The following is a 13,303-nucleotide window of genomic DNA, read 5'->3' on the forward strand; positions in this document are numbered from 1 at the left end:
GTTTTGTTTTGTTTCTTTACTGCAGGTCCTCCTCCCATGGGCCTGTGTGAGTTTTGCTTTCATTAGTAAACTTTTTTTGCCAAGATTTTTGTTCAATAGTAATTAAATTATGGATCTTTATATTCATTAACGGCACTGTGTATGAGCTTCTTGAATTACAGAAAAGACACTGGAGGAGAGGTTGGGGAATCAGTAAAATCTCTTGGTCTCTATTTCATTTCCTTTGGTATAAATGCCAGCTGTCTTTCAAATATGAAATGATTTTTCTTTCATGTCTGCTCCTAGGCTAAAGCAATCTGTTTGAAGTTTTATGTGAAGATATATATAAGACTTAAGTAAAATTAACTATACAATACCCCTGAAGCAAAGGGAATATAACTTGCATGGAGTTTTGATTTTATTTCTTTCTAGAGCACAGATCACTCTATTACAACATTTCTCTTTGTTCTTGTAGCAGGAAAAAAGGCTTTGATCTTATTAAGTATTTCCAGGCATAGAGTAGATGGAAGTGCTGGTACCGTAGGAGGGCATGGCTTGAAAATTGATAGCATGTGCCTGTTATGGGTCAGAGGTGACCTTTATGAGCTTGAAGAGTTAGTAAATAGATGACAAATCATATGATCATCCTATATCATGTTGCCCAAGGTTTTATTTCATTTTTTTTTAAAAACATCTTAGTAACTTTTAGCACTTTCTCTCTTAGGAATTCTGTAAGTTGGCCTAAATTACTAATTTAAATATACATAAGGAGGTTCTGTGAAGTTGGGGCTTGGTTTTTGTGTTATAGTTTTTGAAGCACACCTCTTGGTGTGTCTGCCAAATCTTTGTATGAACCTTTCTTCAGTGAGAGAACAGTACATACCCTAATTTTGATGTCTTACTGCTTTTACTTGTATTGTTTGATAAGTTAGTAGTCGATAGTATGAACCTCATTGTTCAAGTTGGAGATTTTTATTTAGATCACATTAGATTTTAGATGTTGACATTCCTTGATAACTGCTGATGTATATAAAATCTGATTTATTTACTCACAAAATGAGTGAAAAATCACATGTAGAAAATGTGTGGTTTAAACTTTTTATTGAAAATGTTTTGTTCTTTTCATCTTCCTAAATTTGTAAGTGAAAACAAAGCTTAATATGAAGCTAAAAAAACAAGTATCTGAGCACCCCAGTAGATGGTTCAGTGTGGTCTGGCACATATGTTAAAAGTCTGAAATATCAATCAGGGGGTTTTACTATTAGAAGAGGTTCTATTTTTGTAATTTCTGTATGTTTCAGGAGGGACACATGAACGTGAAAAGTAATGTTTTAATACAAATCCCTTGCTGAAGAGTAAAATTTTGTTGTTATGTGTAATAGATGTTATATAAAAAACCCCATATTCCAAGAATCCCCACCAAATCAAAAAGAAAAAAGATCTTAATCTGTTTCATAAAGAAAACAAAGCACTTGCACTGAACTAGAAGATGTAGCCTGTTTTTTTTCTTTTTTTTTGTCCTTCCCCTCTTGATATATAGAAAATATTCTCAGTCATATAGAGTTTTTTTAAAAAATAAAATTATACTTTAAAACTGTTTCTATCAATTAAGTTTTATCTTCTCTTCCATTCGAGAGCCATGCTACAGACACCCCCCCTCCCAAAAAAAAATCAAAATACCTAATCTCCATTAAAAATAAAGCTGCAAAAATGTTTAGGTAGAAATAATAGCACAAATGGAAATTATGCTTTTCAGTGTTTTTATTTTACTCTTTTTTAAAATCAATAAATAATTAAGCAACCTTCTTCATTCACCGGGGCCTTTTCGTTTGGATTGTAGAAAATGCAGTGGTACCAAAATAATATTTCAGTAGCAGAAGTTTGATATCGTCTTTGTTCTGAAAGACTGAAATGGACTTGAATGAGTTCTACTTTTTTCAGTTCAGCTACAAGTTTAGAAATAGATTGGTTATTTTCTAAATCTACTGTAGCATTATTTTAATTATTTGTTAGCTTTATCTTAATAAAGTGCTGTGTCAGTTATCACCAGTATAAATAATTTAAAGAAAAATATTGATTCTATTTTGGTTTATATCACCTATGGCTACTATTTCATATGGCAATAAATTTGCGAATATATTCACTTAATTGTTGTATTCTGTGCGTTGTGTGGGTTGATTTAAAAACCAGTCCATATATGAGTATTTTTTATTATTGAGTAAATATTTGTTTTTCTCATTATTGGCTGAGATTTTATCGAGGGTGGAGTTACTGCATCTTTTACAGTGGATTTCTACAATGCTTACTTTAAAAAGGGAGGAAAAAGTCAGGGCATACATGTATTTTGCATATGTGTAATGCTTTGTGATTTGCTTTTTCGTGAACTAGCTTATATTGGGATTGTTTTTGAGAAAACACTTTCCTTCTGGAGAATTTTGAGAGCGTAAAAGGCTTCTTGTAAACATGTTGCTGATGGGCACGTGTGTATAGATGAACAAATACACACAGGTGTGAGTATATCTGTATATTTGGGTATTTTTTAGAGCAGAAAATGCCCGTCTTGCAGCCGTCACTGTCAGAGTTAGAGCAAACCACGTTAATAATGCTGCGTGATGCTCGGGTGACACGCCAGCACGCCTTGCTGGAGCTGGTATGCAATAAATAATGTACTTAGTCCTCTGACATCCATGTAAAATGTTTTCAGTTTGTAAATTTTGGAGCAACCAGGTGCTCCAAAGAACGATTCAATTTTGCTTTTATTACTGTTGGGCCAGTTAGTACACGGGGAGGAAAGTACAATTAAAGCTGTTCTGTGCCATATGCTGCCCACAGCAACTTAGGCAAGGTCAAAGCTAACGTTTGTGAGTCAGGACAAATATAAGATCATCTGGAAAATCTCTAGGGGTACAGGGCTGTGGACATTGAATAAAGAGAGGTAGTAAACACTGGTCAGCTGGATTTTTATTTTTTGTCTGTTCCTCACCCTTCTCTGTCCCCTCCCCATCCCAGTATAAAATGATGAGTTACAATGCACCAGCCCCAGAGAGTTTTCCCTGCTCCACTCCATTGGGTTGAACTGCCAATCTGCTGAGCAGTGGTCCCCTGCCAGAAGGGTGTCTTGTCTGCAACAAGCTTTATTAATGCTCTCAAGTGAAGGTTATGTCCATTTCCTTGGGCAAATGACAGCAGCTCGAGCTGGGATCAGGTGCTGGGGGGGACAGATCTATATTTCTCCAAACGTGAGCCCCAAAGAGGAACAGCCCCCGTTTGCTCAGTGCCTGTGCTTTCATAATCAGGTGCCTGTCGAAGTCTGGCTGTAGGAATAGAACAGTCTGTGGTGGAGGTACAGAAACAGAGTGCTCTGAGTTCAGAGGAGAGAGAAACAAATGCAAAAGATGGCCTGTATCTACCACTGCATCTGCCTGTGAACAGTGCTGGTGGTGGGGATTCCTCCCACAGCTAAAACAGCCTTCTGAAATACAGGGAGCAGGTTAAGAAACAGGCAAGAGTGCTTTCAACTTCTCTATTTTTTGTTTCCTGAAAATCTGAATTTAATCAGGAATTTTTGAAGACATAGTTGTATGTGTCCTCTTTTGACAGTGTGATTTGAAGAATGTGGGGGAGATTTTGCTTAGCAAATAAAACACAAAAAGAATCTTTCAGCACTATATAAGTATATATTTCTAATGTTGTTCCTGCTGCATTACCTTCTTTTTCCTCCCCTCTCTAGTTTACACTACAAATTGAAAAAAAAATAAAAAAAAAATCAAAAGAACCGACCCGAAGGTTTCTATATACTGATTTTGAGATTTTTGCTAGGTTTGCCTATCACTTTCTAACGTGACTTTAAAGTTGTCATTTCCTGGGGAAGAAGCTAGGAAGTACTGCTGGTAGTGCTATGCAGCATTGCAGTGGGATTCTGCATTTCAAAAATACCCAAATAGGCATGTATAGCATGCCTAAACTGCATAAACATTTATTTAAGATGGAATTCAATTTAGCTACTTGAAGAAGTTTGAATTTTATACCATCCTTAAAAACTGTGGTTGGATTTGCAGAGAAGACTCTGTTCTCTTAAGGGAGCATTTTATTATCCTTCTGGATGGTGGGAAGAGCTTTTTAAATGTATGAACCTTTACACCTGGCATTGGACACAAAAGTGTGGTTGAGGATATGGTTATACTGAACTTGTATACCAGGGCTCTTCATTTGATCATCTTGCTTAAATATCAGCTGAAAAAGGATTTAGGCTGGGTCTTGGGTTTGGTTTGGTTTTTTATGGCAGCTTCTGTCTTGCTGTAAAGAGGAGTATGGAAAACTCTGTTACCGTTCTTCATTCCTGAAGTTTTAGTGTGTATGGTTTTGTCAGAAATACAGTAAACATGAAAACAAGTTTCCTTTTCCTAGAGCCGCCTTTCAGCAAAATTAGCTTTTGCTACCAAACCTGTAGATAATACCCTGTAAAATTTTGCCACATGTACAAATCATTCATCAGTGCACACTTGCTTAGTGCATGACTGATGCTGATGGAATGTAGATAGGCTACTTAGCAGAGTTTACAGGCTACAGAATAGGTTATTCATCTTTACTGGTTTCAAAAAATTCTCTGTCTCAAACAGCTTGATAAATATTTTCCTGAACTTCCAAGAATTGCTAATAACTGTGCTTAAATGAGTAACATTCATAATTTCATAAACATCATGTGTGATGGGAGCCTTGGTCTTGAGATTGCCTGAGCGCATCGGAAGTAAGTTTAGTTGCTTCGTTGCTATTTTTTTAATCTGCTTTTAACATTAATATTAAACATTGATAAATATTTAAGAATTTGAAACGTATTACAGGAAAATTGCCTGAGAGGATGGATGCCAACAGGAGGACTCCAAGTGTTACGTTTATTAAGTGCATTTATAGAATGCAACTTGGAAGTTTTACTTAGCATAAAATTTGGTAAACCCAGATCTTCAAATTAATGTTGATGTTATTGGCACTGCTGTTAGTAAACAGAAGTACACTGTGTAATTCTTTGAAATTTTCTAGATACATTAGGTCCGTGTAACTTTTCCAGTAGTGTTCATTACCTGTGGTAATCACCAGGGCAGATTTCAGGATGATGATTTTGTTTTGCTTAAACCTGATGTCGTACAGCTGATGTCTTCTCAGCTCTGGTCTGAAGTCAGCCCACATCACTACCCCTCAAAAAGGAATTCTGCTTGTCATCCTCCTGCCTTTCCCGCTGGAGAATCATAAACCAGTTCAGGGTGCAGGAGAGACTGATGTGGCTTTCTGACTTGATTCCTCAGCAACTCGTTTGTCCTGCTTCCCTCAGCGGAGGCCATCCACCCTTCGGGAGCACTGCAGTGTTAGGATTGATGTAGATATTAGCACAGCTCCAAAAAAGTCGAGTCCACGACTTGATAAGTCATGTGAAAAACTGGTTTTGGCTTGAGTTTATCGGAAGGGAATTTCCCATTCATAACCTGGGAGTGTTTTGCTTGTCAGTCTGGAGACACATTCGATGCCTTTGGGCGCAGTGTGTTAGAGGGGGTTATAAGATGGGCTCCTCTTCTACCTGCTAGAGACAGCCCTCTCCAAGGAGACTCTGCAAACAGGCTGACCTTTTAACAGTATTCCCTGTCTAAGTGGGAATGTCAGCCAGGAAAAACTGGTTTGATGCCTCCTGGATGTCAGTGTTATCAGTTTAATAGCTAAAAGAGGCCGTCTTGAGCAGCCACGTCATATTTATAACTGCCTTACTCAGCTGTTGCAGAAGAGAAAGCCCTTTAAGTAGGATGCAGACCATGCCAGCCTCCTGTGGGCCAGCAGCCACAGGGGCTGTGTTTGCCTGGATAGGGGTCCCAGTGCATGTGGGGCATTCGGAGTGAACAAACCAGTTGCCCGATACATCGCTTCCCGACTTGAAAATAACATTTCATCTTTTTTTTTGGTCAGCCTTCTTATTTTGGACTTTGCATTCGTGGTGTTGGGGTTAATTTTAGTAAAATTTCTCCTTTGCTTTTAAATCTTGTTTGTAGTAACACAACATAAAAATTATGATTAGGTCATTAACCAGAAAAAACCTGGCGCTCATCTGCAGGTGATCAGATGACATCAGAGGCCTGGTTTTAATTTGTGGGTAGTTCTGATTGTAACTAAAAGAGACTCGCTCCTTTTGTGGAATTGGCTGGCTATTTCCCCACATCTGGAGTTAATGAAGTCTTTGAGACCACATCAGTTGTGTTTTGCCGCAAGAACCCTTTGATCTGAAAAATCTAGACTGGCACAAGTGCAGCTTCATAACATTGCAGCTATGTTTTTGCAAGCTATAGTTAAGATACCAAAACAAGCAGAAACTATATGAAGTTATGTGTCTGTGCTAGGACTTTCATGTAGCTGTTTGGAAGGGCCTCTTTTGCGTTTATATAATTCGTAACATTTTTATTATGTTAATGGCTTGTACATTTGTATCTGTAAATGATATATTTGCAGGAGTTTTTGAGTTTAATCCCCTTTTTGAGATAGCGTTTAATCGGTTTTTATAAATCGCCCAATTATGTAAAATGTTAAAATTTCAGTGAAGCTTTTATTTACAAATCTCATTGATCACGTTGCAGTTTAAGAGAAGTATAATTCGTCATTGTAGGTGACTTGGCATTAATCAGAACATCTCCATGGCGGTGCTAAATGTCATAAAGCTTTGTTTCCACTGCTGTCCTGTGACAGTGATAGATTATCCATCAGCTATAGCATATGCTGTGTTATTCTGCACAACAGAGAACTTGTAAATTAGGCCCAGTTTTGCCTAATATGTTTGCAGTCTTAGGAGTGCAAGTATTTACAATTTGACAGAGTGACATTTCTGTTAAAATATGTCTCGGGCATGGAATATACGTGCATTCATCATATAGAGTAAATACATATGTACTGCGAACATTGCTCAGAACGTATTGTCGTTCTGTCACTCAGGCCTGGGAAGCATCTCTATTTCACAATTACTCCATAAACTGAAAAAGTTCGAGTAAAATACTGAAAAAAAAATACTTTCCGAAAAGCTTTCTTCCCTGAAAATTTTTCATTTGTTCTGATGAAGAAATAACGTTTAACGAGCACCCAGCTGAAAGCTGTGAGCTTTGCACTTGACTCCTGCCCAGGTGTGCCTTTACCTGCCGCCGCTTCCATCGCGGGCTCGCCCCGGCAGCCGTGCCCTGGCTCGGTGCCCCGTGCCCTTGTCCCGATCCATCGTGCTGGCTGGGGACACTGTGCCGGGACTGGGTGTGTAGAGCGAGCCGAGAGCGCGGTGCCCGATCCCGGGGCTGTGAGAGCGCGCTGGCTGCAGGCACATGCCCGGCCATTTGTTCCGACAGCAGCAGGCTGGAAAAGCGCTTGGGAGCGGGGAGGAGGGGTATTGGTATGCAAATGGAGCAGGCCTTGCCCACTTCACTTTCTGAATATCCCTATCAGAATAGTCACCCTCCGGGAGGACAATGGGGCTTTTTTAGGGAACTTAGGCTTTTTTGTTGGCCGGCTTGGTTTTCGTGGCCCTTCTCTTGCTTGGTAAACAACATCCCCGAAAGACAAGGGAGGGATGTGAATGCCGGGCAAACATGCGTGTGCCTGGATGTGCATAGGAAGGGATCAAAATATTCCCTTCTTGAATTTTGGGGCCTAGTGCACTTTGCAAGTTGCATTATATAAGCTTTAAAGTTTTAAAATTGTTCTTCATATATGCATTTATGAAGTAATGTGTTTAGCAAGTAAAGCAAACGGTTAAAAATAAAAATACCACATTTTTTACTTCATAGCAAAGAGATGCTCCAGTTTCAGTGTTATGTATTTATATTCTTTGCTGCTATTTATGTTAAACTGAATTTAAAAAAAGCAATTTATCTTTTAATACACACTAATCATCACAATATTCAGTATATTGACCAAAGTACTGGTATTAAGAAGGAGCATAGATTAGAACAACTGACTATGGGTAGAATCCTTGACTCTGTGAATGTTGGCTCTGCTAGTTTTACTTAACTTATTCCTGAATATACTTTATATTTCTTAAAGTTGCTGCAGTGAAACACTTCTAATCATTGTGCTTACTTGGCATCTTACAGTTTTTAACTTGAAAATTCATTGTTTTCAAGTTGAGAATGACCATTCCACTGTGGTGTTACATGGAAAATACAATGATGCTGCTTTTCTTTAATGCCAGGCCAGTGTGAAAATTATGTGCTCCGTGTTGCAGTTCTGAGATTATTCCTCAGCACTTGCATGCATATATTTCTGATGACCATCCAAGGGTGTGCAAGCTTCTGAATGGATGACACAATGGTTGCATTAAAACCTCTCCATTTGTCACTGGATGTTTTTTTTTCTTTCTGATTGTTGGGATGCCAGCTAATTAAATATTCAAACAGGCATACAGTTGTTTTAAAATAAAATTTGTTTTGGGCCCAGTTGTTTTATCTTGCTTTTTTTATCTTGAGCAACAAGTCTGTGCGAGTCGTGCACTTAGAAAGCAAAATCAGCATTCAGCTTTTATCAGGCCACCTGGCTGAGTTGGCACACCAGAAAGTGTGTTGTTAGGATCATTCTACTGTAGTTCCTCTGTACTGTGGCAACTTGCTAAAAAGCAAATAAAACAAGGGCAACAAATGCTGTGGCTTGCTACACTGTTCTTTTTTTATTTGTGCTTTCTATCTGTGTCTGTGTGCTGTTATGGGGTTTTTTTAATGCACGACACCCAGTTATTACTAACGTGCTTTTATTGCTCTCCAATATTTAGGTGTATGCACCATCCCCGAGTTCTGATGATTTCAACAGAGAATCTCCGAGTTACCCATCTCCTAAGCCACCAAGCAGTATGTTTGCTAGCACTTTCTTTATGCAAGGTGGGTAAAATGACTTTAGATATATGGGTAGATGTCTCTTGTCCTTAAGGCAGAACTTTGCAGTCACTGTTCTGCTGAGTGAATGAAGATGTGTAAAGGGAGCATATTGTGCTAGAGCCTGTGAATGAGTTTTATATACTTTTAAAACAGTTAGATGAAGGGAACTGTCTGTTGATGTAAAGTTTTTCTCATGACATTAATTGCTGACTGAAATTTAAGGGGATTACAGAGCAGGCCAGATGGACAGAATTCCCATCCTTTGATTTGTAGGGCCTTCAGAGCAGCGCTCTGGAGTGATAGAGAAAAATGAGGTGGGGGCTTCTTGACTGTTCTGGAATTTGACTGTACAATATCAGCTAACAGTCTTGAGTTCTCAAAAGCTTGTATATCCAGCATGACAGAAAAAAGGGGGTTGCACTGAACAAAACAAGAGCAGAATCCATTTCCTCAGCCTCACGTCACACAATTAGCTCGTGCTGCAGCCTGAGGAGGGTTTGGAGCACACTGAAAGCTCAGTTCTCAGGGCGGGAATTCACAGAGCACTTCAGTTGGTGCTACAGAAGGGAAACTGCACTGACACACAGGCTTATGTAATGTAGTCATTTCAGTTACTTAAATCTGCTAGCATGGAATGTTTTTATATTTTTGTGGTGCTAATTTATTTTAGACTATAAATTGCTTGTTTTAGGTAAATAGATGTTTTGCTCGGAATGTTTATGATGAGTTCTGTTGAGCCAAACTTCTTATCCCTCCACCTCATTTTTTATTATTTCTTTCAGTCTGGAATTTTTATCAACCCTCTTGATTTAAATCTGGCCTTACTGAAGGTCTGTGTAATTAGCAGAAGTGCTTGGTATTTTCTCAGCTGTGGTTGGATTATATTTCAGCTATAAAGCCTCTGTTGGTTTTTTGTTGGTTGTTTTTTTTTTTTAATAAATATAGCAACAGTGGTGATGGCATGAAAATAGAAGTTACAGTGTAAACTGGTCACGATTTCCCTGCTGATGTTAGTCTCAGTAGCTGAATACTGTATTTGTTTAAAATAATTTTGTAAAGGAAAAGAAAAATCAGTACTCTTCTTCATTAAATGTGTTTTTCTTGTTTTTCTTTTTTTAATTAAAAAATATTTTAAAAATAAGATGGGACCCACAATTCTTCTGACCTCTGGAGTTCATCCAATGGCATGAGCCAGCCTGGCTATGGTGGGATGCTGGGAGGCTCCTCTTCCCACATGTCCCAGTCCGGCAGTTACGGCAGCCTGCACACACATGACCGTCTGGTAAGACACACAGCACGGATTAATCTGTTTAGACTTGTGTAGGGAGATCTAACTTACAAGAATTAACTTCTTGTTTGCTGCTCTTGTGTGTCACTTAAAAGCCCAGTCGTTGGAAATCTCAAACTTCGTGTATTAGATTTATGTCCTTTTAGTTATGTCTGTTGTATAAATAAAAATCTGTGGCCGTGTAGTGGTCTGTTCAGAGGATGGATGAGTCCCTTCCTTCTGTAATAAAGAAGTGGGTGTTGTATATTTGGTATGTTAAACTATCAACATTTATTTAAGGACTACTTAATGTCTTATCCCTGTTTCTCTTCTTTCCAGAGCTATCCCCCACATTCAGTCTCACCTACAGATATAAATGCCAGTCTTCCTCCAATGTCCAGCTTCCACCGTGGCAGTACCAGCAGTTCACCTTATGTAGCTGCCTCACACACTCCACCTGTCAATGGATCAGATAATATTCTGGGTAAAATGTTCTTCCTGACTTTTTTTTTTTTCTTTTCGTTTTACAAGACAATGAAATTTAGGGCTCCATGACGCACAAAATTAGTGAGGTTTAAGGTATGGCCTGCTTTTAGATCAGGGGAGATTCACCACTGTGATATTTCTGTCCTCAGGATGGCCGAGATCGGGCAAACCATTTCTCAGTCAGCTTAAGACGTACTGGTTTACTTGCTTTCCCAGGCAATCCTATGCTTAGGGATTGCATCCATCTGACCTAACAGCAGTTCTCCTTCTGTAGTTCAGTGCATGCACATGTCCATTGAGGTAGTGCTGGTGTTAAAGGTTTCAGAGCTGCTGTGTCACCAAAGCACTGCCAGAGAAAGGCAGGAAGGCTGTTCCTTTGGGGAGCTCGATAAAGTGCATCGTAAATTCCTCTCTTAACTGTTTTAGAGATTACTGAGTAGCCAGGATGGTGGCTGGTTTAGTCTCCTCTGTGCTCACCTAGGGAGCATGAAATACAGGCCAATCAGCTGTGCCTTGCACATAGTTGCACCTTTTAAGATACTACTGTAAAAATCAAATGTCGTGGATGCCCCTTATCAGTTCGATATGATTTGCACTTAGTTAGGGGGACTATATTGACTTTGAGTTGGGAACATGTTTTACACGAAGATCTTTAAACAGAACCCGGTTAATGAATCTACGTGGGAAATTCAGGCTGGAAAATGCAAGTTTACCACAAAGTTGCAACAACAAGCGTTGCGTTGTTTGGATTTCTGACGTGAATTGCTTACATTCATGTTAAATACATTTTATTTTTTGGCTTTAGAAGTTGATAATTGGAGAAAGAGGATTTGCTTTTAAAGGATCTGTCTTCTCCAGCAAAGCAGATATTTCGGAGGATTCAGTTCCTCTCTGTGTTTCCAATTGGCAGGGCTTCAGACTTCCTCTTGGCTTAATGGTGTGTGGAGCAAAAGGGCACGCAAAGCTGCTGACATGCAACTAAGAGCAGGGATGACAGAAAGCGTGGTGGATAAGAGCTTTTCAGGGACATTTTAAAATAAAGATGAGAGTACAACACTGGGAATTAGAGCAGGGAGGCACACAAGGAACTGTTCTGTGAATTTGGCTTTAAGAATTAATTAAACATGCAGCACTTTAGTGATAACAGTTTAGAAATAAACTGCAATAATGTGATTTTCTGATTTTGATTTTTCTTTTCACATTTCATTAAAATTAGACTGTGATCCTAGAAAATAATTTGTCTTTTTTTTAACTGCTTTCACTTGTTGGTTCTTAAGTTATCACGGTGATACTGTGTTTGACTTTAAAGAGGAGACCATCTAAATGTAAATCTAATTGTTTTAATTAAATTTTTAAGTCTAATGAGAACTGATTCTATTGACACTGACTTCCTCAGAAAATCCATTTAAAAAGTGGTTGCTTAACTCTATGTGATGAATAAAATAATAAAAGTAAATAAAATTTCAGCTTTAAAAATAAGTGTTGGGTTTGCTTTCCACATTACAGGAAACAGAGGAAATGGTGCTGGAAGCTCACAGACAGGTGATGCACTTGGAAAGGCATTGGCATCTGTAAGTAGCAGTTAGAATATTCAGATCTGAAACACATATTTAGATCACTGCATCCGTTATTTATGCATCATTGATTTTATAATATCAAATCAGGAGTTTTCATGTATGAACTTAAAACAATGTACTACGATACAATTTCATATACTAGAAAAATACCTTTTTAAAAGCAAGTGAAAAATGCATTTATTTGTAGAAGAGTCACTCAGACTTCCTTTTTCTTCAGGTGATCAAAAAATTTAGGGCAGATACAGTTTAAAAAGTTGGTTAGACAAAGTAAAAGATAATCATAAAAAGTTAAGGGATTTATTTTTCATTTTTTTCTGTAGTGTTCTATTTAAAGCCAAATATTTTTAATGTTACTCTTAGAGCAATTCCTGCCTCAAGGTTTAAAATGTTTTCTTAGTGGCCTTATAAAACTGAGAGGTTTTGAATGGTCTGTTGTATAGCTGTATTTTATGGAACAGCCTTTAAAATGTTGTATATGCGTAAATTTAAACTCTTAACTCTTGCTGGAATAATTTGAAACATGGCAAATATCTTCAGTCTGCTGTAAGCTCTGTTTCCATATGCATGCATACAGCAATTATTTTTTCATTAATACAATCAGATGTACTTTTTAGAAAAGAGTAGCAGAAATTTCAGGGTTGGGAATGGTGGCTGGGGAAGCACTTTTCTATTTCCTGAATGGAGGAAAGAGGGAGACTAAGTCTGATATAAAGGGTAGAAATGACTACTTTGCAGCCCTGAATGACCATTCCTGCCTTGGGTTCTGCATCCCTCACCTCATACCAGTGAATGCAAATGTGCATATCCCTGCAGCTCCTGTTACCCTTGCATCCCTCAGAGGGTCATATGTTAGAAGATTACCAGATCTGATAATGTCTGTAATGTCCATATTGGGGAGGAGAACTCTGACCTGCCGGCTTTGAGGAGAAAAATGTCCCTGTTGCTTTTGGGGATTCAGCAAGTAGATAACAATTCTGGAGTCCAGAGGGCAGTTAACACTCTCTTGTTGTCTGTTTGAGACCTGTCAGAAAAGAACAGGGATCATTTTGACTCCTAGAAATAGCAGTGCTTACATACTCCAGGCTGTTTCTCTGCAGATGTATTTGGGTGTCTGC

At 38.4% G+C, this 13,303-nt stretch overlaps 1 protein-coding gene across 14 annotated transcripts in view; it reads left to right on the forward strand.

The window, feature by feature from the left end:
- Positions 1-13,303, forward strand: part of TCF12 (transcription factor 12) — a 162,000-nt gene that overhangs the window by 122,868 nt on the left and 25,829 nt on the right. For all 14 annotated transcript variants that reach the window (XM_027736942.2, XM_027736943.2, XM_027736946.2 and 11 more), the window contains 4 exons: positions 8,756-8,861; positions 10,001-10,140; positions 10,465-10,609; positions 12,118-12,182. In XM_027736942.2, the coding sequence (XP_027592743.1) occupies positions 8,756-8,861; positions 10,001-10,140; positions 10,465-10,609; positions 12,118-12,182 (456 nt within the window). The remainder of the gene's footprint in view (positions 1-8,755; positions 8,862-10,000; positions 10,141-10,464; positions 10,610-12,117; positions 12,183-13,303) is intronic.

Source organism: Pipra filicauda, unplaced genomic scaffold, assembly GCF_003945595.2.
Source record: "Pipra filicauda isolate LSUMZ 115617 unplaced genomic scaffold, ASM394559v2 scaffold7_size6619720_pilon, whole genome shotgun sequence".
Lineage (NCBI taxonomy): Eukaryota > Metazoa > Chordata > Aves > Passeriformes > Pipridae > Pipra > Pipra filicauda.